The following is a 25,330-nucleotide window of genomic DNA, read 5'->3' as shown; positions in this document are numbered from 1 at the left end:
ATATCTCTTATTTAAAAAAAACAACTAGGAAATAAATGAGTCTTGGCTCTGCTATTTACTAGTTCTATGACCTTGGGCGAGTTACTTTAACCTATCAATGCTTGGTTTGCTCATCTGTACGTACTCGGCACTTACCTCACAGGGTGGTTGTGAGAATTAGATAAGTTAATATAAGTAAAATGCTTAGAACCTTACCTGACATGTAATAGGCACTCAGTAAATGTTATCGTTGTTTTTATGAAAGTGTACATTTCCCTGCAGTGTTATGTACGTTGGATATTTTCCTTTTTGTGTGTTTGTTTTTTAAGTTTTGGTAGTTTTAATAGTGCAAATACTATGAGCATCATCTTCATTTACATTTCCTTAATTACTAGTAAGGCTGACATCTTTTGAAATTATTTATTGATTAATTGTGTGTGTGGGGAGAAAGAGAAAATATATAAATTGCCTGTTTGTATCCTTTGCTCAGTTTTCTAATACCATGCTTATCTTTTTCTCATTGATATGCAATTGCAATATCTTAACCCTTTGATATTTGTATAAGAAGTATTTTCCCTAATTTGTTTGCTTTTTATTTTTCTTAAGAGGTTTATAGGTACTAGAATATTTTAATTTTTTTAAGATTTTTTTTATTGTGAGGAAGAGTCACTCTGAGCTAACATCTGTTGCCAGTCTTCCTCCTTTTTTGCTTGAGGAGGATTAGCCCTGAGCTAACATCTGTGCCAATCTTCCTCTATTTTGTATGTGGGTCTCGTCATCCACAGCTGTGGCTGTGGCTGATGAGTGGTGTAGGTCCACGCCTGGGATCTGAACCTGTGAACATGGGACGCTGAAGCAGAACACGCTGGACTTAACCACTACGCCAGGGGTCTGGCCCTAATTAAGCTTTTAATTTTGACATAATTATAGATTCTCATGCAGTTGTAAGAAATAATACAGAGAGATCCCACAGACCCTTTGCCCATTTTCTCCCAGTGGTAACATCTTGCTTAACTATAGTACAATATGACAACCAGGATACTGATATTGATAGTCAAGATATAGAATAGTTCTGTCACCACAAGGATCCCTCATTTTGCCCTTTCATAGCAATACTCACTTCTCTTCTGCTCCTGGAAACCATTAATCTGTTGTTCATTACTATAACATTGCCATTTCAAAAAAAGTTATATAAATGGAATCATACAGTATGTAATTTTTGGGGAATGGATTTTTTCACTCAGCATAATTCTCTGTAGATTCATCCAGATTGTTGCATGTATCAATTGTTTTATTTATTGCTGCATGGTATTCCATAGTATGGATGTACCACAGTTTGTGTAACTATTTGCCCATGAATGGCTATTTGTATTATTTCCACTTTTTGGCTATTATGAATAAAGCTGCTATGAACATTTGTGTGTACAGGTTATTTGTGAACATAAGTCTTCATTTATCTGGGATAAATACCCACGAGTACAATGGCTGGGTCATGTGGTAGTTGCTTATTCAGTCTTATAAGAAACTACTAAACTGTTTTTGAGAATGGTTGTACCATTTTACATATCCTCCAGCAATGTATGTGTGATCCAGTTTCTCTGCATCTTCGCTATCATTTGGTATCATCACTATTTTTCATTTTAGCTGTTCTTGCAAATAGCGATATCATATTGTGGTTTTTATTTGTATTTCCCTAAGGTCTAATGATGTTGAACATCTTTTCCTGTGGTTATTTGTCATCTGTATATCCCGTCTGTTCATGTCTTTTTCAGTCAGAAAAAAAAAGCATCCCAAAATAGCAATGTATTATATGTTTTTTTTTTATGTAGGGATTTAGGAAATGTCATTGGATAATATGGTTTTACAAAAGACACAAATGCTGTTCAACTGCGATTTTTTTTCTTATTGTTAGAGTTACACCTTAGTATTTCTTTCTCTTTTTTAAAGTGATTGTAAATGGTACTTTATTTTTAATTTTGGTGTTCAGTTTATTGCTAGTATGTTGAAATACAGTTGATTTTGTATGTTGATCTTATATCCTGTGACCTTGGTCACTTATTCTCGCTTATTCTAGGACCTTTTTTGTAGATTTCTTAGGATTTTCTACATAGACAATCATGTCATCTGCAAATAGGGACAGTTCCATTTCTTTCTTTCCAATCTAGGTGTCTTTTTTTTCCCCTTGCCTTAGTGTAGTAGCTAAAAGTTCCAGTACTATATTGGATAAGAGTGATGAGAGTAGGCACCCTTGCTTTTTCCCAATCTTAGGGAGAAACATTTAGTTTCTCACCATTAAGTTTGATGTTAGCTGGAGTGTTTTGTAGATGCTCTTCATCAAGTTGAGTATGTTCCCGTCTATTCCTATTTTGCTGAGAGTTTTTACCATGACTGAGTGTTGAATTTTGTAAAATGCTTTTTATTCATTGGCTGATGTGATCATGTGGATCACATTGATTGATTTCCAAATGTTATATCAACCTTGCATCCCTGGAATAAATCCTACTTGGTCATGGTCTATCATGCTTTTATATATTGCTGAATTCTGTTTGCTTATGGTTTGTTAAAGATTCTTGTATTCATATTCATGAGGGATATTGGTCTGCAGGGTTTTTTTTTTATATTGTCTTTGGTTTTGGTCAGGGTATAATACTGGCTTCATATAATAACTTGAGAATTGTTTCTCCTCTTTTATTTTCTGACAGAAATTCTTTTTTAAACATTTGGTAGAATTCTCCAGTGAAACCATCTGGACCTGGAGATTTGTTTTTTAGGAGTTTTTAAATTATGAATTAAGATTTCTTAATAGTCATAGGGCTACTCAAATTATCTATTTCATATTAGTGAGTTGTAGTAGTTTGTGTTTTTTGAGAAGTTGGTCCATTTCTTCTAAATTATCAAATTTGTGGGCATAGTACTCTTTTGATGTCTGCGTAGTGTGTCATGATATACTGTTTTATTCCTGATTGATATTGGTGAATTTGTATCTGCCAAATCTACCAAAATATTGGTAGTTTATATCTGCTCTCTTGTCTTTTTCAGTCTTACTAGAGGTTTGTTAATTTTATTGGTCATTTCCAAGAATCAACTCTTTGTATCACTGAATTTTTTTCCTACTGTTTTTGTTTTCCATTTCATTGATATCTGCTTTTTATTATTTTCTTTCTTCCGCTTGCTTTGGATTTATTTTGCTCCTTTACTGGGGTCTTTGGCGGGGGAGTTTAGATTATTGATTTTCTTTTATTTTTAATTTTTTATTGAGATATAATTGACATATTATATTAGTTTCAGGTGTACAATATAATGATTCGGTACTTGTATATATTGCAAAATGATCACCACAGTTAGTCTAGTTAACATCTGTTACCACACATAGTTACAAATTTTTCTTCTTGGGGTGAGAATTTTTAAGATTTACTCTCTTAGCAACTTTGAAATATACAATACAGTGTTAACTACTGTAACCATGCTGTACACCTTCTTTTCTAATGTGTACATTTACTGCTATGAAATTTCCCTGCCAGCACTGCTTTAACTGTATCCCACAAATTTTGGTATGAAGTATTTTCATTTTCATTCAATTCAATGTATTTTTTAATTTTCTTTGAGACTTCCTCTTTGACCCATGGATTATTTAGATGTGTGTTTAGTTTCCAAATGTTTAAATGTTTGAAGATTTTCCTGTTTTCTTTCTGTTATTAATTTCTGGTTTGAATCCATTGTAGCTGGAGAACACACTCTGTGTCATTTTTATTCTTTTAAATTGGTTGAGGTTTGTTTTATGGCCCAGGATAAGTTCTGTCTTAGTATATGTTCCAGGGCACTTGAAAAAAATATATATTCTGCTTTGTTGGGCGAAGTGTTCTATAAATGTCAATTGGATTCTTATGGTTAATGGTTTTGTTGAGTTCTATATCCTTGCTGATTTTCTGTCTAGTTGTTCTATCAGTTGTAAGAGGGGTGTTGGAGTCTCTGACTGTAATAGTGGATTTGTCTCTTTCTTCTTTCAGTTTTATCAGGTTTTTTTTTTTATAATTTTATTTATTTATTTTTTTCCCCCTAAAGCCCCAGTAGATAGTTGTATGTCACAGCTGCACATCCTTCCAGTTGCTGTACGTGGGACGTGGCCTCAGCGTGGCCGGAGAAGCGGTGCGGCGGTGCACGCCCGAGATCTGAACCCCGGGCCGCCAGCAGCGGAGCACGTGCACTTAACCACTAAGCCATGGGGCCGGCCCCAGTTTTATCAGTTTTTGATTGATGTATTTTAAAGCTCTGTTTGGTGCGTACATGTGATTGCTAAGACTTTTGGGGAGTTTGGCCCTTTTGTAATATCATTATGTAACATACTCTTCTGTTTCTGGTAATTTTCTTTGCTCTGTAGTCTATTTTATCTGCTAATAATATATCCATTCCTACTTTCTCTTGATTAACGTTGCATTGTATATTTTTTTCATCTTCTTACTATCAGCCTGCGTCTATCATCATTTTTGAAGTGATTGTAGACAACATATAATTGGGTCATGTTTTTTTTTTTGTTTTTTGTTTTGTTTTTTTTTGCCAAGGAAGATTTGCCCTAAGCTAACATCTGTGCCAATCTTTCCTCTATTTTGTATGTGGGTCACCCCCACAACATGGCTGCTGACAAGTGGTGTAGGTCCACGTCCAGGAACCGAACCCAGGCTGCCAAAGCGGAGCATGCCAAATTTAACAACTAGGCCATGGGCCCAGCCCTCTGAGTCATGTTTTTTTAATACCCTCTGTTAATCTCTTTTAATTGGTATATTTAGACCATTTACATTTACTATAGTCATTTCTATGCCAAGGCTTAAGTCTGCCGTTTTATTTTTTGTTTTGTTTGTTATGTTTCTTATTTCTCTGTTTTCTGTTTCCTGCCTTCCCATTGAGTACTTGAACTTTTCTTTTGAGGAAGATTGGCCCTGCACTAACATCTGTTGCCCATCTTCCTCTTTTTCTCTTTTCTTTTTTCTTCTCCCCAAAGCCCCAGTACATAGTTGTGTATCATAGTTGTAGAGTTGTAGCTCTTCTATACGGGATGCCGCCTCAGCATGGATTGATGAGTGGTGAGTAGGTCCGTGCCCAGGATCCGAACCAGCGAACCCCGGCTGCTGAAGTGGAATGCGTGAACTTAACCACTATGCCAGCAGGCTGGCCCCTACTTGAACATTTTAAAAAATTCCATTTTGGTTTATCTATAGTGTTTTTGAGAGTATCTTTCTGTATAGCTTTTTTAGTGGTTACTCTAGGTATTATATACACACAACTTATAATAGTCTACTGATCTTGTCATTTTACCAGTTGGAGTGAGGTATAAAAATCTTTCGCCCCATATGTTCCTTAACCCACTTTCATTTGTAATGTAATTGTCTTAAATATTCTGTCTACATACATTTAGAACCACATCAGGCAGGGTTATAATTTTTGCTTCAACCATCAAACATAATTTAAAAAACTCAAGACAAGAAGGAAAGCCTATTGTATTTTCCTCTATTTTTGCTATTCTATTTGTTGTTTCTTCTTCCTGAGGTTCCAAGATTCCTTCTTTTATCATTTCCTTTCTGTTTAGAGAACTTCCTTTAGTCATTCTTTGAAGGTGGTCTGCTGGTAACAAATTCTATGAGTTTTCTTCTCCGTATCTTAATTTCCTCTTCATTCCTGGAGGATATTTTTGCTAGATATAGGATTCAGGGTTGGCAGTTCTTTTCTTTCAGAACTTGAAAAATATGGTGATACCTCCTTCTTTCCTCTATGGTTTCTGATGAGAAATCTGTCATTAAAATAGTTTTTCTCCTATAGGTTAGATGCTGTTTTTCTCTTGCTGCTTTCAGGATTTTATTTGTGTTTAGTTTTCAAAATTTTAATTATTATATGTCTTGGTGTGGATTTCTGTTATTCTATCATCCTGTTCACTGATTCTTGTCTCTGTCCCCTCCATTCTGCTCCTGAGTCCTTCCACTTAACTTTGCATTTTGGTTATTGTATTTTTTTTTTCTTTTTTAGGTCTCAATTTTCCATTTGTTCTTCTTTATATCTTCTATATCTTTACTGAAGTTTTAAAAATTTATTTTCTTTTTCTTTCTTTTTTTGCTAAGGCTATTTTTTCATGTGTTTCAAGTGTGTGTAATTTCTTGCTGATGCATTTTTATCTTGGATCCTGTCAAATATTTGTCGGATAATTCTAATGTTTCTGTTATCTTGGTATTGTCTTTTTTCGTTCTGTTTGAGACCTTCCTGGTTCTTGGTAGGAGGAGTGATTTTTAGTTGAAACCTGGACATTTTCATATTATGTTATGAGACTCTGAATCTGATTTAAGCCTTTTGCTTTAGCTGGCTTTATTGACATTGCTCTGGCAGGGGAAGAAAGGGTGCTGTGTTGTTACTGTAAGGTGGGAGTCGAACTTCATTCTCCCCCACTTGGTCTCCATTACTCCTCGCTTGGTGTTTGCTGGTGTAGGTGGGGAATGGGACCATAGTTTTTTATGTGGTGTTTGGTTATAGTTGAGTGGTTATTGTCTAAAAGGTTTCTGTCTTGTTAGTCTGCCCCTTTCCTTGTCTTTTGTTTAGAGAGCAGGTTTTTGTTGGGACTTTTTTTTGGCTATACCCATTGGTGTTTCTGGGTTTCCAGCCTATTCAACTCCAAGCCTGGGAAGTAAGGGGCAAAAAAAAAAACCCTATGGAACTCACCACCATATGATACCTTGGGTCTCAAGATCCCTGGCTGGTTTGCCTTCTTCTCTCCACCTTTCAGGGTCTTATGTTTATTTTATATGTAATGTCCAGGAATTTTAGCTGAATAGGGAAAAGTACATGTACTCCATTTTCCTGGAAATGGAAATCATTAAGATTTTAATTTTTTATGTTGTCAAATTTCTCATGCTTCTGAGTTTCTCTCTTTGGACTTATTTGTACAGGGCTTTTCCATCTCAAAATTCTTAATTATTTTTGTTCTTTTGTGCTTTATATTTTTAAGAATCTTATTTTTTTCTAAATGATTAGTAAGTTAGCCCATTATATTTCATTAAATCATCATACTTTCCCTATTGATGTGAGATGCTGCCTTCTTCATACACCAAATTATTATATATGCTTGGCTTTGCTTCTGGACTTCCTATTCTGTTCTATTGAGCTGTCCTTTTTTGTTCTAGTATCACCATTTAGTTATTGAAGTGTAGAGGAGGAAAACAATTCCTCTACCCTCTAGGTCCTTCTGGCTGGTTTAAGAATTAAATTGACATGAGACAGAATAACAGGAGAAAATCAAACAAAGCTTTATAACATGTATATATGGGAGAAACCCAGGAAAACTGAGTAACTCGCCAGAATGGCCACAGCTGCCATCTTAAATACCATTTTCAGCTAAAGACAAAGGAGGATGTTGAGGGTAGTGGTTTGAGGCTTCAAGGAGGAGGAACACAATTTCTATGGAGATGGAAATGCAAATGGGCCAACTATAGACAATGTGACCTGAGAGACACATTTTACATTAGACTACAGTTAACTTATGGTATTAGCTCCTTCCTGGAACAGGCCCTTCTATCTTAAATTCTTTTAGACAGTTGAGGGGGAAGGTCAGAGTTTCTTTCAAAGTCTTTTGTTCTTAAAAATAATCAAGCCGAAGAGACACATTTTGGGGTGGCCAATTTTAACCCCTCACTATCTTGAGTGTAAGGGCACCTGTCCCCATTCTGTTAAAAAAATTCTTGGATGGTGAACAATTTATTAAGATAGTTGGCATTTTCTTATATTCTTAAATATCAAGGAATTAAGGCAGATTTGGGTATCCTTATTGAGCTAGATGAAGAAAATTATGATATTGAACCCTTCCTCTAGTCCAGTGCTTCTCAACTGGAGGTGATTTTCCCCTCTCTCCCAAGGGATATTTGGCAATATCTGGAGACATTTTTGGTTGTTGAGATTGGGGAGATACTACTGGCATCTAGTGGGTAGACCTCAGGGATACTGCTAAATATCCTACAGTGAACTTATAGGAAAACTTTGTGTCCTCTACACACAACACTTCTGACACCAAATGTGTGGGGGCTTGTCCCACACCAACTAATTTTCCAACTCTCCAGACATCAGCTGAGTGTCCTACAATTCAGTTATGATGCCCACTACCTAGAGTTAGCAGACCCCACAGGTTCTCAGTCCCACAAGACTGTCCCCACTTCAGACACCAGTTGCAAGTCCCAGGTTGTTACGTGTACTTCTGACCAACTGACTATAAGTTGGGGGCTTCCATGACCCCCTCCTTGGGTTGGATAATTTCCTAGAACAGCTCACAGAACTCTGGAAAACACTTTACTTACAACGACTGGTTTATTATAAATGATACAACTTAGGAATAGCCAAACAGAAGAGATGCATAGGGCTAGGTATGGGGGAGCAGTCCAGATCTTCCATGTCCTATCTAGGCGCATCACCCTCCTTGCTCCTCCCTGTGCTCACCAACCCAGAAGCTCCCCAAACCCCTTCATTTAGGGTTTTGATGGAGGTTCCATTATGTAGGTATTATTCGTTAAATAATTGGCCACTGGTGATTGAACTCAATCTCCAGCCCCTCTCCCCTTCCCAGAGGTCAGAGGGTAGTACTAAAAGTTCCAACCCTCTAATCACTTGGTTGGTTCCTTTGGTAACCAACCCCTCATCCTTAGGGGCTTTCTGAAGTTCACTTTATTAACATAAATCGAGTGTGGTTGAAAGGGGCTTGTTATGAATATCAAAAGAGGCTCTTTCACCTTTATTGCTCCTGGAGTTATTTCAGGAACTGGGGATGAAACCCAAATATTATAACAAACGATGCTCCTGTTACTCTTATCACTTAGAAAATTACAAGGGTTTTAGGATCTCTGTCAAGGAAAGAGGACAAAGACCAAATATACATATCTTATTATATCCTAGCATGGGACAGTCCTCCACAACAAAGATTTATCTGGCCCAAAATGTCAGTAGTGCCATGTTGAAAAGCCCTGCTCTAGTCTTGTGGTTAGGAAAATAAGACTTTGTCTCTTAAACCATTTAACTTAAAAGCAGATCATATTGAGTGGTATTTGCTTCCTTAGTTATCTCTGGGTATATGATTTAAGGTCAGGCCCCAGAAATTATGCCAATACCTGAGACAAATGATCACGATTTTAAAATATGGGCATAAATCAAGTGCAAATTTAATTAGCACTAGTGAAGAGGTTTCAGAAATATGGCCAGTAACAAAATAAATAATGCAAAAATCAATAGCTTTCCCCTGTTTAAGCAATAGTAGTTGAGAAATATAATGGGGAAAGGTCCCATTAACAATTTCAACTAAAAATATGAAATGCCTAGGAATAAACTTTAAAAATGTGCATGACCTATAGGAAGATAACCACAAAATTTTACTGAGGAATATGAGAAGACATGAATAAATGAAGAGAACCACTGAATGTGCAGACTCAATAGTATAAGAATGTCATTTATCTTTAAATTAATCTACACATTTAAGGTAATTGTAAAAACACAATGGTAATCTTTAGGGGAAGGAATTCTAAAGTTCTAAAGTTTAAATGAAGGAATAAATGCATGAGACTAGTCATCTCTTTTGTTTTTTTCAGGAAAGTAATGATGGAGTACTTGTAGGAAAATATATGAAAATGTATTGTAAGTTTATTCTCTTCCTGTAAATTTAAAATATTTTGTAATATAAAAATAAATGAATTCTAGTGCTATAATAATGGAAACTCTCATGGAACAGGGATAGAAAGAAAAATCTGAAAATTTTTAAAGTACAGAAACAAACCTGGGTTTATGAAGATGACATTTCAAATCTGTGGGAAGAGAGGATGGAGTAGTGAATAAATGAATTGCAATAGCTGGGTAACCAGGTTATTTAGGGAGAAGGGGATTACTTTTGCCTGAAAAGATTAACAAAAAAAATGCTAGGTGAATTAAAGGTAGAAAATGAAAGCATAAACATTTAAAAAGCATAGGTGAATATGAAAATATGTAAACATATTTCTTGGATTGGGGAAAGGACCATTTATAATTTACAAACATATAATATAGGCAGTCATATGGTTCAAAAATAAGACTATAAATAGTATAAATAGGTATACTCTCCCTCATGCACCCTATATTAACCCCACAACACCACTCCACCCCCTCGATTCAGCTAACCACTGTAATTGTATATATCCTTCCAAAGTTTCTTCATGGATTTGCTAGCAAATAAAAATATATATTCACTGGTTTTTTTTTTTTACAGATTTGACTTTTTAAAGTTCACATATAAGTGATATCATGCAGTACTTGTCTTTCTCTGTTTGACTTATCTCACTTAGTATAATGTGCTCAAGGTCCATCTATGTTGTTACAAATGGTAGGATATTCTGGGGGATGGGGGCTAAGATCGATGGTGCTTAAGGGTACAAACTTGTAACGAATAGTAAATAAGCCATAGAGATCTAATGCACAGTATAATGAATATAGACAATAATATTTACTGTAATGATGTAACGTGATAAATATTGCTTCAATGGCAATCATATTGCAGTATATAAATATATCAAAGTAACATGCTGTACACCTTAAATTTAAAAAATTTAATGTCAAATTTACCAAGTTAAAAAAAAAATGAGCCAGCCCTGATGGCCTAGTGGTTAAAGTTCTGTGTGCTCTGCTTCAGTGGCCCAGGTTCAGTGCCCAAGCACGGAACCACACCACTCATCTGTCAGTTGCCATGCTGTGGTGGCGACTCACATGGAAGAACTAGATGCACTTGCAATTAGAATATACAAGTATGTACTGAGGCTTTGAGGAGGAAAAAAAAAAAGGAGAAGATTGGCAATAGACGTTAGCTCAGGGTGAATCTTTCCCAGCCAAAAAAAAAAACCAAGTCATCCGATTGTAGATATTAATCACATCTACAAAATATCCTCACAGCAACACCTAGATCAGTGTTTGAGTAAATGAGGACTATAGCCTAGTCAAGCTGGCATATAACATCGACCATCACCATCACCCCTAGTACTTTCTGATGAGTTTTGCCTGTTCTTGGACTTCAAATAAATGGAATCATAGATTTTAAAAAATATATATAAATATATATATGAATATATATATATATAAATATAGTTGAATATATATATTTATATACATTCATATATATATTATATATATATTCATAGCCCTCTACCTTTATTTTTTTAAAATAAGTGGTAATATACTCTACACACTATTCTATACCTTATAAACTTTATACACTTATTTTAAACATTTTGGAGATCTTTTTACATTAATCAGTCTATGAGAGCTTCCTCAGTATTTTTTATAACATCATAGTTGTCCATGATCTGGATGTGCTATAATTTATCTAGTCCCTTGCTGACATGCATTTGGGTTGTTTACTCTTTTGCTAATACAAACAGTGATGCAGTAGATGTCATCTTACATGCCATTTTACAGGTAGATAAGTACATTTTTGTGGATAAATTTCCAGAAGTATTGCTAGTTCAAAAGATAGATGCATTTGTAATTTTTAAAACATTGACTGCTTATTTTCCATAGAGGTTATACCAATTTACAATCCCATTAGGAACCTTGGAGGCTGCCTGTTTCCTCGCAGTGTCCTTAACAGAATGTGTTAGTAGTTTTTTATTTCTTCCCCTCTGTTAGGTAAAATTGTTCTCAATGTAGTTATAATTTGTAATTTTCTCCTAAAAATGAGGTTAAACACCTTTTATATGTTTAAGAGGGAAAGCCTTTTAAAACATGATATAGAGACATAAACCATAAAGGAAAAAATAATTGAAAGATTTGACTACATAAAATATAAAAACAAAGTTAAAAAAATGACAAATGGGTTGGGAAATTTTTGCAACATTTGACTAAATAGCTTTGGTACACACTTTAATTAAAAATCAGTAATTAGAAGATAATACTCCCGTGAGAAAATAGGCAGATGACATGAATAGGCAATTTCAAATGAAGAAATTAAAGTAGTCATTAAACCCATAATAAAAATTTAGCCTCACCGATAGGTAATGAATTATAAATATTAATATGCCTTTTCTATAAAATTAGTTATTTCTTTAAAAGTGTACATATGATGCTTCTCCGAAGTGAAACATAGGAATATTCCATGATACACATTTTACATAATTGGAGGTGTATGGTAATGTTCCCAATTCCTTCCCAGCATCTCCTCCCTATCCCCTTCACCCCCAATGGCCCTAGATGTTTTGGGTAGCAGAATCTTACATCATATATTGCCATGAGTTCAGCAGTTGGATGCAGGTGGCAATAGATTTAAATGCAGTTACTTATTAAGCACTTTTTCCTTTTGAAGAGGAAATAGGCTATCTGTAATTATGTGCTGCAGTCTGGAAAAAGTTGGTTCAATTCAGCAGAAACATTTATTGAGCTCTTGCTATCATGTGCCATGTACAGTGAACTATAGTGAGTACTAAAAGATGAATTTTGTTTTCAATTAACCAATTAATATTGTTTGTCTCTTTATGTACTTAATTTCTCTAGCTTTATTTTTTTATAGTTTTTATTTTAAATTTTAAAGCAAGAGACAGGTAATTTGTTTTCTGAAACTTTATTCTAGACTTCCATTTATTATTTTTTCTCAGTTTTATAATTATATAATTCAAATACCATATAATTTACCCATTTAAAGTGTATAATTAATTGGTTTTTAGTATAGTCATAGAGATGTGCAGCCATTATGGTGTCAATTTTGGAACATTTTCATCACTCCCCCAAAAAACTGTACCCATTAGCAGTCACCACCCATTCTCCCCACCCCCCCGGGTCCCTGGTGTCGGGGTGGGGAAAATCCCCTTTCTTCCCTTCTTGTGTTCTTATGGCTGGACTAATAGTAAAATTGACACAAGACCAGATTAACAGGAGAAGAACGCAGTTTAATACGTACATATTGGAGATCATAGAGAAATGATGCTCGGGGAGTGAACACAGTAGACAGTATATATATCTTTTACACAAAGAAACGATAAATTTGTGAAGAATTGACAGGACAAAGAAACTTAGGTTTAGGGTACATAATTAGTGAGGAATTTAAGCAGAGTTTAGGCTTCAGGTAGTACATTAGCAAGGTTTGTTTATACAGGCTTCTTGGCCCTGAATTCCCTAGCTCTGGTGATAAGGATGCAGGGAGAGCACCTTTCACATGGGGGACTTATTTCCTGCTTTCAGGGGGAGCAGAGACAGGAGGGTCAAAATGCCCTTTTTGCTTTTTAAGTAACTTTAATTCAAAATAATCAGTATGCTATTGTGGGATATCTTGGGGTGGTCCGCCCTGGGCCCCAACACTGGCAACCACTAATCTGCTTTCTGTCTCTGTGGATTTCCCTATTCTGGACATTTCATATAAATGGAATCGTATGATATGTGGTCTTTTGTGATCAGCTTCTTAAACTTAGTGTAATGTTTTCAAGGCTCATTGATGTTTTAGCCTGTGTCAGTACTTCTTTTCTTTCTGATGGCCTAATAAAATTCCATTGTGTGGTTATAGCACATTTTATTCATCCGTTCATCAGTTGGTGTTCATTTGGGTTGTTTCCACCTTTGTCTATTATGAATAATGCTGCTCTGAACATTCATGTACACGTTTTTGTGTGAATATATGTTTTTATTTCTCTGTGTAGATACCTAGGACTGGAATTACTGAGTCATATGGTAACTCTATGTTTGACACTTTGAGGAAGTTTTCCAAAGAGGCTACACCGTTTTACATTCCCGTCAGCATTGTATGAGGTTTCTAATCTCTCCACATACTCACCAGCACTTGATATTATCTGTATTTTTGATTCTAACCATCCTAGTTGGTATGAAGTGGTATCTCATTATAGTTTTGATTTGCAATTTCCTAATGACTGATGACATTGAGTATGTTTTCATGTGGTAGATGGCCATTTGTATCAGCAACTTTGCATCTTTCTGACCATTCTTTTGTAGTCACATCTCCCTCTAACCACACAGTCTGGAAAGGGTCTCTACTTCTAAGGATTCATGTCATGAGATTTTGCATACCTGGATAATCCAGGATAACCGCCCTATCTCAAAATATTTAAACTTAATCACATCTGTAAAGTCCCTTTTGTCAAGTAAGGTAATATGTTTGCAGGCTCTGGGTATTAGGATGTGGCTGTCTTTGGGGACCATTTTTCTGTCTACTACACCATCTTAACAATATTAAATCTTCTGATCCATGAACATGAGGTCTTTCCATTTATTTAGGATGTCTTTAATTTCTTTCAGTGATGTTTTGTATTTTTCTGGGTACAAATCTTGCCCTTCTTTTGTTAGATTTGTTCTTATTTTATTCTTTCGAGCAATTGTAAATGGAATTATATTCCTAATTTCATTTTTGGATTGTTCATTGCTAGTATATAGAATTGTAATTTATTTATATATATTTATCTTGTATCCTGCAATTTTGCTGAACTTGTTTATTGTTCTAATAGATTTTTTATGGAGTCCTTAGAATTTTCTGTTCATGATCATTCATCTATGAATAGAGGTAGTTTCATTCTTCCTTTTCCATCTAGATGCCATTTATTTTGTTTTCTTGCCTAATTGTCCTGACTAGGACAATGTATTGTTGAATTGAAGTGGTATAAGCAGTTTTGTTTTGTTCTTGATAGTAGTGGTCAAGTATTCAGTCTCACCATTAAGTATGATGTTAGCTGTGGGTTTTTCATAAATGCCCTTTGTCATGTTGAGGAAGTTCCCTTCTCTTCCTAGTTTGTTGAGTGTTTTCATTATGAAAGGGTGTTGGATTTTCTCAAACGCTTTTTCTGCTTATATTGAGATGGTCATGTGTTTTTTTTAATAACAGCATAAATCTTAAAATTTACATATCTTAAAATTTACCCTTTTAAAGTGTACAGTTCAGTGGTTTTTAATATATTCACAGAGTGTGCAACCATCCCCACTATGTAATTCCAGAACATTTTCATCTTCCCCGAAAGAAACTTTGTACCCATTAGCATCACTCCCCATTACTCCCTCCTCCCAGCTCCTGGCAACCACTAATATACGTTCTGTCTATGGATTTGCCTATTCTGGACCTTTCATATAAATGGAATCATATAATATGTGGCCTTTTGTGTCTGATTCTTTCATTTAGCATAATATTTTCAAGATTCATCTGTGGTGTAGTATGTATGAGTACTTAATTCTTCTGCTCTCAGGAGAAGGGCTCTTTTCAACTGTCTCTTTCCCTGGTTATCTCTGGTAAACTAGCTGGCCTACAGCCTAAATCGTTGCTCTCATGAAGCTACTTGCCTCCTATTAATTGCTTACCACCAAAATCTCCATTTTTTCGAGAGTCCTTTGGCTTGAACTTCCCACATTCTGTTTCAGATAAAGTTCAGTTCATTTGGAGATAGCTTGGGAACTCTCTGTTCTTATGGGCTGCCTTTATTTCTGGGTTAAATCTTTGAACCAGTGCTTTGGGCTCTGGGCAGTGGCAGTTGCCTCTGGTCTTGCTTAGCTCTTCAGGCATGAAACCTCAGCCCTATAAGTGAGCTGAGGCAAGACAATCAGGGCAAGGGTGATGAGGCCCCAGTATTCTCAGCCTGCTGTGCCTGCTATAGAGCCTCTGCCCTATGGGTGGGTGTTGACTAGAGGAAGGGAGCCCCTCAACCCTTGTTGGCTGTACTAGCCAGGAATTTCAACCCTTTAACTCTGTGTTGGAGGTGATGAGAAATGCTGGCTGCTTGCCCTTCCAATGAGATACTGTATCCCTTGGTTGGGAGCTGGAGGAAGAAGGAGTCCAGTCTTGGCCACTCCTGCCTGGAGTGTGCTTTCCATCAAGGTGAGCCAGGGGGATGGAGGGAAGGAAGAGAGTGGATTGTGGTTCAAATGCCACAGACGCGCACTGATGTTACTGAGTTTTAGCAGATTTTCTTGAATAAATGTTTCTTCATTTGTTGTATATCTTTAGGACAATTTACAGAGATTTCAAATGTTTCTTTTTCATATTTTTTACCATTTGTGGTTGTTTCACTGGGGAATGAGTTCCCAGGACTTCCTATGTTGCGATTCTGGAAGTGGATACCCCTCTTATGTTTACTTTTTTAGTAAAGTAGAATTTCTTTGTTATGATGGTACTAGAAGGCTGGCTGTACTAAGCAGTACTGATGAAGTATTTTTTTAATTGAGGTAACATTGGTTTATAACATTATGTAAATTTCAGGTGTACATCATTATATTTGACTTCTGTATATATTATATCGTGTTCACCACCAAAAGTCTAGTTGGCAACCGTCACCATACAAACATGCCCCTTACCCCTTCCGCCCTTCCCCCACACCCCTACCCCTCTGGTAACGACCAATCTGTTCTCTGAATCTATGTGTGTGTTTGTTTGTTAATCTTCCACATATGAGTGAAATCATATGGTATTTGTCTTTGTCTGACTTATTTTGCTTAGCGTAACACCCTCCAGGTCCCTCCATGTTGTCACAAATAGCAACATTTCATCTTTTTTATGGTTGAGTAGTATTCCATTATGTATATATATACCACATCTTTCTTATCCATTCATCTGTTGGGTACTTAGGTTGTTTCAAGTCTTGGCTATTGTGAATAATGCTGCAGTGAACATAGGGGTGCATATATCTCTTTGAATTAATGTTTTGATGTTCTTTGGATAAATACCCAGAAGTGGAGTAGCTGGATCACATGGTAGTTCTATTTTTAATTTTTTGAAAAATCTCCATTCTGTTTTCTCTAGTGGCTGCACCAATTTACATTCCCACCAGCAGCGTACAGGGTTCCCCTTTCTCCACATCTTCTCCAACACTTGTTATTTCTTGTCTTTTTAATAATAGCCATTCTGACAGGCATGAGGTCATATCTCATTGTGGTTTTGATTTTCATTTCCCTAATAATTAGTCATGTTGAACATCTTTTCATGTGCCTGTTGGCCATCTGTATATCTTCTTTGGAAAAACGTCTGTTCAGACCCTCTGCCCATTTTTTAATCAGTTGTCTGCTTTTTTCTTGTTGAGTTGTATGAGTTCTTTAGATATTTTGGATATTAACCTCTTATAGGGTATATATATTTTTTAATTAGGCTTTTACTATGTCATATTTACTAGATTTCAGGGTACTGGATTTTCCTTATTTTGTTTTTATTTCTTCATATAAATGAACCTTGTTATAATGGTGTTTTACTTTTTAAAAATTATTTTTAGTGACGTATTTTTCTGCTTGTTACTTTTATTTTTAGGTTTGGCTTCGGTATCTACTGTTGCTGCCACTGTTAATTCAAACACCATGCTGTTTTCCTCAATATCAAATGCTTCTACCTTCACTGCTGCCACTGGGCTCTCATGTAAGTTACTGGTTGCAAAGAAAATGGTATTATTTTGCATTAGGCCACTTAACTCAATTTGCCATTATAAGCTGTGGATCTCCTGCATCTCATAAATTATCGTTATGCTTGAACCTATCTATAACTGCTAATATCAGTAGTTGCTTTGCTTAAGAACCTAATTGTCATGGCTTTAGTTGTGGATTTTATATTAACATGATTATTACAGCTTAGAGTGATAATTTTAAGCATATAATTCATTAACATTGTAATGTTTTGAAACAACTTCTTGAAGCTAATGAGAGTAGGAAGAGTAGGAGTTTTGCCAGGTATGTCTGAAGGGAAGACTTTTTATTATCCATGTTAATAGGGTAAAATGGAAAATAAATGCTGGAGCCTTGCTATAGTGTATTCTTCTATATAGACCAGATTTGTGGTCCTTACATTTTACCTATCAGAAGTGTTACATAACAAAAGGACCAGCTGTAGTTTTGGGTTTTGATTAACACTATGTGATGCCTCACGGCCTCTTCCCTTGAAGAGGAACATCTAGATGCTTTGAGCTGAGAAGTGACACATTGAGTATCTTGTAACTCCAACTTCTTTGCTATGTATCTTCCATTAGTAGAGTAAGAGCAAATATTGAGAATATTGAATTCTGTATATGTCTTAGGCAATTCTTTCTTACAGTTCCATATGAGCTGACTGTGCTTTCAAGGCATCTTCACAGTGCCATGATGTTCATCATTAGACTTTGTTATTGTAATCCTAGCTGTAATATGGTACCCCTAAAGCCCTGTTATAGCAAGATTGTCACCATTCCTGGCAATAAAACTTGCCAGGAATTGCTGATGCCTAGTCGAGTATGAAAATAGTGGCCTACCATCCCTATCCTCTTGTGTAGTTGGCATAGGTAAACATTAGTTAAAATTACTAATTACCGCTTGAGTTGTAGTTTCTGCCAAGCAGACTTACAATTTTGAGACATAACTGAGATTCTGGAAACCTTTTGATATATGTAAGCAATATCCTTCTCAACTACAATAGATTTTGTGACTATGATGACGTCTGAGGTTGGGAGTTAAAATTATTGAATGAATTCCATTTTCAATCAAAGGCTTACCCTCTGACCTTTGACGGGCTTTTTTTCCTTCCTGTCTTTGATGTCTTTGCCTACAAAATGAAAAGAAATCTTGACCTCAGTATTTTTTAAATTAACTTTAATAAGGTTTAACTTACATATCATAAAATTAACTTAAGTTTTACAATTCAGTGATTTTTAATAAGTTCACTGAATTGTGTAACTATCACTATAATCCAGTTTTAGAACATTTCTATCATCCCAGTAAAATCTCTCAGACCCAGGCAACTACTAATCTATTTTCTGTCTCCATAGATGTGCCTTTTCTGGACAGTTCATATAAATGGATTGACCCTAGTTGTTTGAATTTTAGCCAAAAGTTTCTGAAGAACTCTTCAGATTAAAAAGACTCTATATAAATTCCTCACTGTTTTTGATTAAAACGGTAATAGTCTGTGTTGTTCTCTGCAGTTGGTGCCCCAACAACTTCGGCTGGAACACTTGGTGGTATGACTTTGGGATTTGGATTAAAATTCCCTGGAGCAGGTGGAACAGCCCCTACTACTGCATCTAGTAAGATTTTAGAATTATTGGGATGTGTTTGGATGCTCATTGGAAATGTACTGCATAACAAACAGTAAGTAGGTTGTATTCCATAGTTTCTAGGACTGTCTAAGCAGGTTTTTATCATCTCATCAGAGTATCGAAAAGGTACACCAATATTGACAAATGCCAAAGAGTAGAATGAGACAGTTGATATCAATGATACTACTTTTTTGAGATGACTACAATCAAAGCTGCTATCAAATTCTTGTAAACTTTTAAACTTAAGATTTATTATTATTGATCATAGTGTTTAAATTGACCCAATATATTAGGATTGATAGAGTTTTTTTCCTAAAAGTTAAAGTTTTGACCTGTACTATTAAAGTTGACCCTCTCCTAAAGCTGATTACAAGAGTTTCTGTAGACCTATCCTAAATTTATTTCTGCCAGGTAGGAGCTAGTTAGGTTGTAGGTTGAAGAAAACTTGGTTACCCATTGCCTTATAGCTATGGTGAGCTGGATGGTTAGGGGTCAGTTGCTAATTAAACCTAGCATTTAAGTCAGACTCCATTTTAGTGAAGTCTTGTTTGTTTTTACTTTAAAAAGTTCACTTAGGGCTGAAATGAATCTTTTTTCAAACTTGGCATAAACAAGAAGTCAATCTCTTTTAAGCTTAAAGTAATTATTCCTAAACAGAGATGTACACCATTTATTTATTTATTCTTTTGCATGACCCACACTTCCAACTGAGTTTCTACTGTGTACTAGGCTAACTGGCAACCTGTGAGAGTTGTGAAGTGTGTGTCTTGAGAACTTTACAAGTTACCGTATTTGCAAAAAATATAACTCATGGGGCCGGCCCCGTGGTGTAGCAGTTAAGTGCGGTGCTCCACTGCTGGCAGCCCGGGTTCGGATCCTGGGCACGCACTGTCGGACCACTTGTCAGGCCATGCTGTGGTGGCATCCCACATAAAGTAGAGGAAGATGGGCACGGATGTTAGCCCAGGGCCAATCTTCCTCAGCAAAAAGAGGAGGATTGGCATGGATGTTAGCTCAGGGCTGATCCTCCTCACAAAAAAAAAAAATATATATATATATATAAAACTCATAATTTCCCCCATAAAATGCTGAACAAAGAACTGATTCTTTCAGTCATGAGTTGAATCATTGAAATATGAATTGACAGGCTCTTTGGTGACTCTGCCATAACCTACCCTCTACCTATTGAAGTCTCAAATTCCTTCCTGCAAACTGGTACCTTTGCTACTAGCCCATCCCTTATCTCCATTCCATCCACCACTACCTTATGTTCTTACCCACCTCTCCATCAGATATGTCTCAACTTGACACCCCCAATCCAGAGTGTCTTTTTTTACCCCCTACTCACCTTTCCTTCTCCCCAAATGTATTTACTTGCTCAGGTTCTTCATCTCACAAATCAACCTTGTGTCACAGCTTTCAAATGTCTGTATCTGCAAATTTATAGCCATTTGGGATTATTCTCTGCCCTAGGCATAATCAGCAAGTTTTAAGAGAAGCTTGCTTGTCATTAATCTCATCTTTTGTGTGAGTCTGAGAAGATAATGATGTCCATTCCCAGCGTGGAGTAAGATACACAGTTGTTGATTGGGGACAGGATAGTAAAATTGGATAGTAGGATCTTTTAAAGGATGGTTTCACTATTTTATATAATTATTTTTAAGACTATCAGAATGAGATTTATTTAAATGTAAATCCAAATTTGGTATGCAATTATTTTCTATTATTTATAGAGCTGTGCTTCCCTTTTACTACACAGATAATTTAGAGTTGACTGTATCTAGATTAGACCAACGTTGTAACTTACAAAATCAGACTGTGATAGAAGCTTCATTCTCAAATCCTTTGCTTCTTTCAGTATTAATTGAAATATTATTGTGATTTGAATGTTATCTCCTACACCAGAGCTAATTTATACCTTTTTAAAATAGCATAAAAAATAAGGAACAGAGATAAACACTGTATAAAAAGGTTAAAATAATCATACCTTTTTTTATGACTCAAAATTCTCTTATATTTAGGCTGACAGGTCTTAATTTCCTGAAGGTATCACAACATCTTTGGGGAGGTGTTTTGTTTGTCTGTTTAGCTGTATCTTTAGTGGTAGTGATGGTAGTTGCTTTTTTTTATTATAAAAATTATACACACATGCATATATACATATATACATATATCACTCTCTCTACAGAGAGTAATTTGGTGTTTATCTTCCCTGCCTTTTTTCCAAATGCATAATAACACGTTAAATGTATTTGTTTTGCAAAAGTGGGATACACACACACACACACACACACACACACGCACACATACATGTAGTCTTAGAATTTGCTGTTTTCTCTTAAGTATATATCATCTTTGGACATCTGTCCATGTCAGGAAATACAGATTACTTTTTGAAAAAAATCTTCTTTGGGTGAAGATAACCTGCTTTACAAGAAGGACTGGTGTTTTTCTTAATTGTTTTTCTGTCTTGAATATAGTAGTTACACAGTATTTGAATGAATTAATCAATAAAAGAGGGTCTTGATACTGTCATTAATTTTCAGCATTTCTGGAGAAGGATTTCTTTTTGGATAAGATTTTTATTCTCAGATGAAGAACATGATGACATATAGCTGTAAAGAATGCCACATGGGATCCAACCTGTAATCTCTCTAGTGTTTTGAGTGATAGTGACCCCAGAGATCCTTTGTGATTGGGCATGGTCTTCCCTTGTGGTGTTCATCCCACCTCACAAAGGCTAACACAAAGAATGGCGGGAATTATTGTAAGGATCCTTGTGGCCAAAAGGGAAATGGAATCTTGTGGAAATCTAATACAAGTATTGTGGTGGCACTGAACTTCAATGAAATTGAAAGTTGAGTTGTTCAAAAGGCAGCTTTAGGGACGTCCTGAATCTAATATTGTATAAACATAATTCAGCTATTCTCCCTTTGTCTGCTTTTTTTTTTTGGCTTCTCATTGGTTTCCTTTCCTCTTTTTCTGCCTTACTGTTTTAGCTTATTCTTAATTTGACTTGCTCATGCTTCCTTAATTCTAATTCGTGTTCTTCCTCTGTCAGTCCTTTCAACTTCCTCTGCCTATAGTCTGATTCTTTCTACACTTTTGGAAATATTTCCAAATTTCTGCTTAGAGTCTGATTCTTTCCATATTTCTACCTACAGGCTGATTCTTTCCACAGTTCCAAATTTATAAAAATGAGATTCTGGCCCATCTTATCCCCATTTGGCTAGAGCTTTTTGCGCCAGACCCTCCCATAGGCTGCCAGGAAGCCAGGGATGGCTTCCTGTATTTCAGATGCCCACTCTTGTCCCAGTCAGCTGTGAACCAGGAGCAAAGGACAGAATTACTGGAATAAAGAATGGGTATCTGATCCATTCTTTATTCTGCAGCAGGAACTGAGTGGTCCAGTTTCCCTTAGAATAGGCTGTGTATATTGGAAGGTACCATGATTTATGTATTTATCTAGTGTGGCCTGCAGCAGGATCCTGCAGCAGGAACTGAGTGGTCCAGTTTCCCTTAGAATAGGCTGTGTATATTGGCAGGTACCATGATTTATGTATTTATCTAGTGTGGCCATTAACCTGAAAATATTGCTAATTGGGAAAGCAAGGATAATGTAAAACAAACAATTGTGTCCATGTTATATTTTTATAACAAATTTCTTGTTACAGAAGCAGCATTTACTAATTACAAAAACATTTGAAAATACAGAGAACCAAAAAGAAAAAAAGAAAACATTTCCAGTCCCCAACAGCCACAATTTTCTGTGCATTGTTCTTTAAGTGCTCAGTGTGTAGGAAAAACTAAAAGTGCTATAGAAGTTCAGAAAACCAACAGATAATGATGAGTAGAAGAGATGTGGGTGATAAACATGAGGAAGGAAGAATGTGAGCTAGGCCATGAACTATACTGAAAATTTTGTCTACAGAGAGCAGGGCATTCTAGTACGGGTGCAATAGAAAAAGACACATAGGAGAGAGATCTGGGCTATAGATAAAGCTTTGAGAGTCTTTTACCTAGTAGGCTGGCAAACATATATGCCTAGTATGGGCTATAATGTAGAGAAACAGGTGCTCCTCCCCTATTGATAGGAATGTAAATTGGGAAAATATTTTTGGTAGGGCAGTTTGGCAAGATATATTAAAATTTAGAGCATGCTGACCCTTTCCAGCAATTTCATTTCTAGGAATTAATTATGCAGATATATTCCATGTAAGTATGCAAAGATATAGATGTACAGAGAGTTTGTGTAAGATTACAATTATTCTTTCCTTGTAAGTTTAGTAGAACTTACTAGTGAGGTCGTCTGGGTCTGGAGTTTTCCTGATGGGAAGAGTTTTGAGGATTGATTCAATTTCTTTAATGGTTGTAGGTCTGGTTAGGTTGTAAATTTTATTTTTTTTACAAATTTATCCAGGATTTTTAGTTCTTAGCAGGAAGATTAATTCAGATACCTGGCCTGCCATATATCACTTCATATTACAACAATGTTGAGTTCAAATGCACACAACTTGCATTCAAATTCACATTTTTTTTTTTTTTTTTTTTTTTTGTGAGGAGATCAGCCCTGAGCTAACATCCGCCAATCCTCCTCCTTTTTTGCTGAGGAAGACGGCCCTGGGCTAACATCGGTGCCTATCTTCCTCCACTTTATATGGGACGCCGCCACAGCATGGCTTACCAAGCAGTGGGTCGGTGCGCGCCCGGGATCCGAACCAGCGAACCCCGGGCCGCCGCAGCGGAGCGCGCGCACTTAACCGCTTGCGCCACCGGGCCGGCCCCTCAAATTCACATTTTAAAGAATGCTTCTATAGTTTTTATCCTGAATGCTCAAGGACTAAAATAAAGTAAGTTTCTCATTTCTTGCTAACATTATGCATTTTATTTTCCAGCTACAGCGTCAACGACCACCGCCACCACTGTCACCACCACCACCACTACCACAACCACCAGTGGCATTACCTTCAATTTAGAACCACTGCCATCAACTGGAATTAGTAACACTGTCCCAGTCGGTATTACTTCCATACCTTTTACTTCGATTGTTAAGTAAGCCTATTTATTTGAAAATTTATGTGAGTTTCATTTTATTTATCATGTACGGGACATAATTTGCTTGTATAGCTTTAGAACAGTGTTTGAAAGTTAGGTAAATGACTCAGAGTTGAAGGAGCAGTTAGAGAAAGGATTTCTGTAGCTTAGGAAGTTGAACAATTAACAGCACGCCTTCGTCTTATTATCATTATAATACAGTTATTACTATTACTAATAATAGCTAACATTTATTGCTTAATTACTATATGTTTAGCAATGTGAAATGCTTTACAAACATCATATCATTTAATCCTCATAATAACCCTATGAGGTAAGTACTCTTGTTGTTCCTGTTTTATAGATGAGAAAACTGGAGCACATAGAAATTTTATAATCTGCCCCTGGTCACACACTTGGGAATGGTTGAGCCAGGATTAAAATTCAGGCAGTCGAGCTCTAGAGCCTGTATTCTTACAATATATTCCATGTTCCTCTCTAATTGTTCATTTTCTTAAATTAAACTTTATATTTTGAGATAATTGTAGATTCACATGTACTTCTAAGAAATAATATGAAAAATTCTGTGTGTCCTTTACCTAGTTTCTCCCAATAATAACATTCTTGCAATACTATAGTACAATATCACATCCAGGATATAGACATTGATACAATCAAGATATAGAACAGTTCCATCACCACAAGGATCCCTCCTGTTGCCCTTTTATAGCCACACCCACTACTCTCCCCTCCTTTCTTTGACCCTGGGCAACAATTAATCTGTTCTCCATTTCCATAATCTTGACATTTAAAGAAATGATATACAGATATACAAATGGAATCATATAGTATGCAATCTCTGGGGATTGTTTTTTTTTTTTAGTAGGCATAATTCCTTGAGATAAAGTCATGTGCATCATTAGTTTGTTTTTTCTTTTATTTCTGAGTAGTATTCCATGGTGTTGTGGATGTACCATAGTTTGTTTAACTATTCATTTGTTGATGGACTTGACATGTACGTTATTTCCAGTTTCTGGCTATTGTGAATAAAGCTGCTCTGAACATTTATGTACAGGTATTTTGTGAACATAAGTCTCATTTCTCTGGGATAAATGCCCAAAAGTACAGTTGCTGGGGGGTATGGTCATTGCATGTTTATTTTTCTAAGATACCGCCAAGTTCTTTTCCAGAGTGACTATGTCATTCTACACGCCCAACAGCAATGTATGAGGGATCTAGCTTGTCCACATTCTCACCAGGATTTGGTGTTGTCACTATTTTTTATTTTAGCCCTTCTCATAGATGTGAAGTGATAT

At 36.0% G+C, this 25,330-nt stretch overlaps 1 protein-coding gene across 1 annotated transcript in view; it reads left to right on the top strand.

The window, feature by feature from the left end:
• The window catches only part of NUP62CL (nucleoporin 62 C-terminal like), a 96,272-nt gene that overhangs the window by 23,378 nt on the left and 47,564 nt on the right, over positions 1-25,330 (top strand). The window contains exons 2-4 of the mRNA XM_058536458.1: positions 17,231-17,335; positions 18,867-18,968; positions 23,876-24,032. Of these exons, the coding sequence (XP_058392441.1) occupies positions 17,231-17,335; positions 18,867-18,968; positions 23,876-24,032 (364 nt within the window). The remainder of the gene's footprint in view (positions 1-17,230; positions 17,336-18,866; positions 18,969-23,875; positions 24,033-25,330) is intronic.

This window comes from Diceros bicornis, chromosome X (genome assembly GCF_020826845.1).
Source record: "Diceros bicornis minor isolate mBicDic1 chromosome X, mDicBic1.mat.cur, whole genome shotgun sequence".
In the NCBI taxonomy this organism is placed as follows: domain Eukaryota; kingdom Metazoa; phylum Chordata; class Mammalia; order Perissodactyla; family Rhinocerotidae; genus Diceros; species Diceros bicornis.
The sequence above is the reverse complement of the archived record's forward strand: the minus strand, read 5'-3'. Positions and strand labels throughout refer to the sequence as shown.